At 42.1% G+C, this 3412-nt stretch overlaps 1 protein-coding gene across 1 annotated transcript in view; it reads right to left on the reverse strand.

The window, feature by feature from the left end:
- Positions 1-3412, reverse strand: part of LOC118321560 (calreticulin-like) — a 6506-nt gene that overhangs the window by 1834 nt on the left and 1260 nt on the right. Inside the window, exons 2-8 of the mRNA XM_035652928.1 lie at positions 3197-3298; positions 2622-2825; positions 2353-2447; positions 2035-2244; positions 1456-1569; positions 1133-1276; positions 882-974 (exon numbers count right to left, since the gene is read on the reverse strand). Coding sequence (XP_035508821.1) covers positions 882-974; positions 1133-1276; positions 1456-1569; positions 2035-2244; positions 2353-2447; positions 2622-2825; positions 3197-3298 — 962 coding nt within the window. The remainder of the gene's footprint in view (positions 1-881; positions 975-1132; positions 1277-1455; positions 1570-2034; positions 2245-2352; positions 2448-2621; positions 2826-3196; positions 3299-3412) is intronic.

Genomic DNA, 3412 nt, shown 5'->3' on the forward strand with positions numbered 1-3412 from the left:
GGACCATCATTTACTAAATAAACATCATGCTGTATGGAAGAAGACTGAAACTAGAGATTGAGACTAAACTCTTAACTCATCAGGAAACTGTTTACTGAGCTCATAAATAAAGTGGAAGAAGTAGGCTCACTTCCTCATAAGGCTAAGTACAATCATACTTATTTTTTGCAGCTAATGGAGCTGCCCCCTGTTGGCCATTAGAAAGACATTGGTGACACTTCACAGACCCAGAAGTTCTGTCCACTTATTACATATTATTGTCAGTGTATGTGTGACACTTGCTCCGCTGCCTGTGTGACCCCATGCCAAGCACATGGCAGTGTGATGGATGAATACTAGAGTCACTTGTCATGATGACTTGCCATTAAGAGACAATTGATGATAATGACAGCAGCATTTTCACAGGTTAGCAAATATAATATTTCTGCTAGAGAATTGTGCATGTTTGAAACTGAGTTTGTAACATACCAACTCAAAATGTATTTTGCCGTTAGTACTGTGAGTGTTGTTCAGTGTTAAATTAATGTGGTTGGGTTAGGTTTTATTTTTTATCTTTTTTTTATTTTAAATTTGTTGTGTAAATTAATTAATTAATTATAAGTGTTTTCTATTTATATTAATATATTCAACTGTTAAAATATTGTTCACTCTCAAGTTCAAATTTGTCTTAGCAATTAAAAAGCTAATCTTTAATGTCGCTGACTAAAAACCCAAACGATGCCTGACCCTAGTGCTACTGTGAATCAAACCCTGTGTCAATTAACATTTAATATAAAATAATAATAATAAAATATATAATTAATATAAATACTGTTTTATTCAGTCTAGAATACAAAGTATAGTGTATAAGTTCTACATATAGTATTCAAGTACAGTCCTACCTTAGTAGCTCCCCAGGTTTCCTTCCCAAACTCCTCTGCTTCTTTGACATCATCGCTGATCAGTAAATTGTCAAAGATGGTTCCAGACTTAACCTGAACAAAGACAGCAAACACATTAACATTACTCATTTACTCAAATATGAATTATTCTTCTTCTTCTTCTTCTTATCTTATTCAACTTGACTTCATCATTCTAGCACACAGCATGAAACAGTAATTACAGCATTCAGTGGGTGAGTAGTAATCATTACCTGCCACAGATCCAGGCCCAGCACTCCAATGTTATCAAACTTGTACATGGTGGCATCAGGAGTGTATTCTGGGTTGTCGATCTCAGGGTGGACCCAGGATCCCTTGTAGTCAGGGTTGTCAATCTGCTTGGGTTTCCACTCACCCTGAAGACAACACGAAAGGGGTTAGGACTAATGATGGTACTGGTTATTAGACAAGTTCCATGATAGAAGAAATGCCATCAGAATATCACCCCCCTACTCTTAACACTAACACCAGTAAAAGCATTTCCAATGGTGATCAATCAAGCTCCAGCTTGTGTCCTCATCTATAAAAGCCTTACCTTATACTCTGGGTTGGAAATCATAGCAGGTTCCCACTCTCCGTCCATGTCCTCATCCCAGTCGTCAGGCTTCTTTGCATCAGGGTCAGGGATGGTCTCTGGCTTGTCCCACTCCTGGAAGTCCACATGAAAGGGAAAGCAGAGTGCTGTTTGCGTTCCACATATTGACGTGTTTCAGCTATGGAGGGACTAGCCACGGTAGCCAATAGTGCTGAATGTGTATTACATCCACTCGCCACGCAGCTATTGCGATCCTATTAGCTGACTCTGCCGGACCGGAATACAGCATGCGATGCCGACGGAGGACAGTTTGACGACATGGAATACGGTACTTGTCGGGTTTGGCTCCTCTTACCCTGGGGTTGAGTCAGCTAATGTTAGCTGCATGAACTAAGTAGCTAACTGCCGCTAACATTAGCATTAGCGTTAGCTGCAGTTAGCAACTGCCACTGATGGCAACCACTTTTTCAAAATGGTACTCAAAATGTCCATCAGTAGCGCAGTAAGAAAGCTTCAAGACTTTCACATATTGTATGCCCAAACCAAACCAGGATATGTGAAGATGAACCGATGTCCTACCTCAGGCTTGGTGTCGCTGGGATCGTCAATCTTGGCTCTGTCGTCCCAGTTGTTGGGCTTCTTGGCCTCAGGGTCCTTGATCTTCTTCGCAGGCAGCATGTCCCAGTCATCCTCTAGGGAGCCAGACTCCACCTTCTCACTGTCGATCCTCACCTCGTATGTCTGGTCTGGATTCAGGATCAGCGTGTACAGGTGGGTCAGCTCGTCATCCTGAAGAGAGGAGATCAGAGGTGCTTTAGAGTGAGCAAGAAGATTTAAATTCATCTTCACAAAGAAGAAAAATCTAAATGCTTCAACCATGCTTCACGCAGTAGCTACCTTGCATTTGATGTCTTTCTTGATGAGGTGGTTCTGTCCCTTGTAGTTGAAGATCACATGAACCTTCTTTGTGCTGTAGCCACAGATGTCAGGCCCTGGAGACACAGGTCATATAAACATATTTAACACTAGAGGAATCACATTAATGGCTACATTTGAACCAGCTGAATGGAAAAATTACTTGTCAGGAAAAAGCATCAAGCATCCTTCCAGGTCCTTGTGATCTGTGGCCAGGCCTCAGTGCTGCTGCAAAAACAAACATGACTCACCAAACATGATGTAATACTGTGAGTCTCCATGCATATTGCTTTGGTCGAGGTCAGAGGGGAAGATCTTGACGTAGCCACCTCCGCAGTCAATCTTCTGCTCGTGCTTGATGGTAAACTGGATGACCAGGGGCTTTCCCTCGTTGCTGAAGGGCTCGAAGCGGGCAGACAGGGCGTAAAAGCGGGCGTCCTGGCTGGTCTGGAGACCTGGTAAATATGCAGAGGAAAGAAAAGAAAAGGTGGGTTCGTGTCTTGAAAAGGGACCTTATAAATACATTTAATTTCTGTTTAATGTTTAATATTTTTAAATCAATTTGTGTTTAATGAACAAATTAGCAAATTAGAGTAAACCTGTATTCCAGGACAGAAAATGCATCAAGAGTTGGGGGTTAGGAGCCAGTGGCTAGTTTCTGCCCAAGGGCCCCCTAGCAGGTTATTCCAGCCCTGGATAGAACCTCAGCAGTCTTTGTAGTGGCTTTACTGAGAACAGGTCTTTTACAAACCTGTTTTACCTACATTTGCATGATAAGACGCCATGTGCATTCAGACATATCTATTTGTATCAATAAAAGACTCACCTTTATCAGCCTCAGCATCCCCGTAGAACTTCCCAGCACTCAGCTTCCACTCGCCATAGTCTGACTTGTGCTTGGAGTGGACCCACCGGCTCTTCCATCCGTCTGAAACACAACCATGCAACTGGTTACTGCCTGTCTGCTTTCTCCTGTTAGTTAATGCAATATTACCACACCACATTACAAATCTATTACCCTATTGGAGTTGGCTTTTAATCT

This window comes from Morone saxatilis, unplaced genomic scaffold (assembly GCF_004916995.1).
Source record: "Morone saxatilis isolate NCDOM2014 unplaced genomic scaffold, NCSU_SB_2.0 Contig12, whole genome shotgun sequence".
In the NCBI taxonomy this organism is placed as follows: Eukaryota; Metazoa; Chordata; class Actinopteri; family Moronidae; genus Morone; species Morone saxatilis.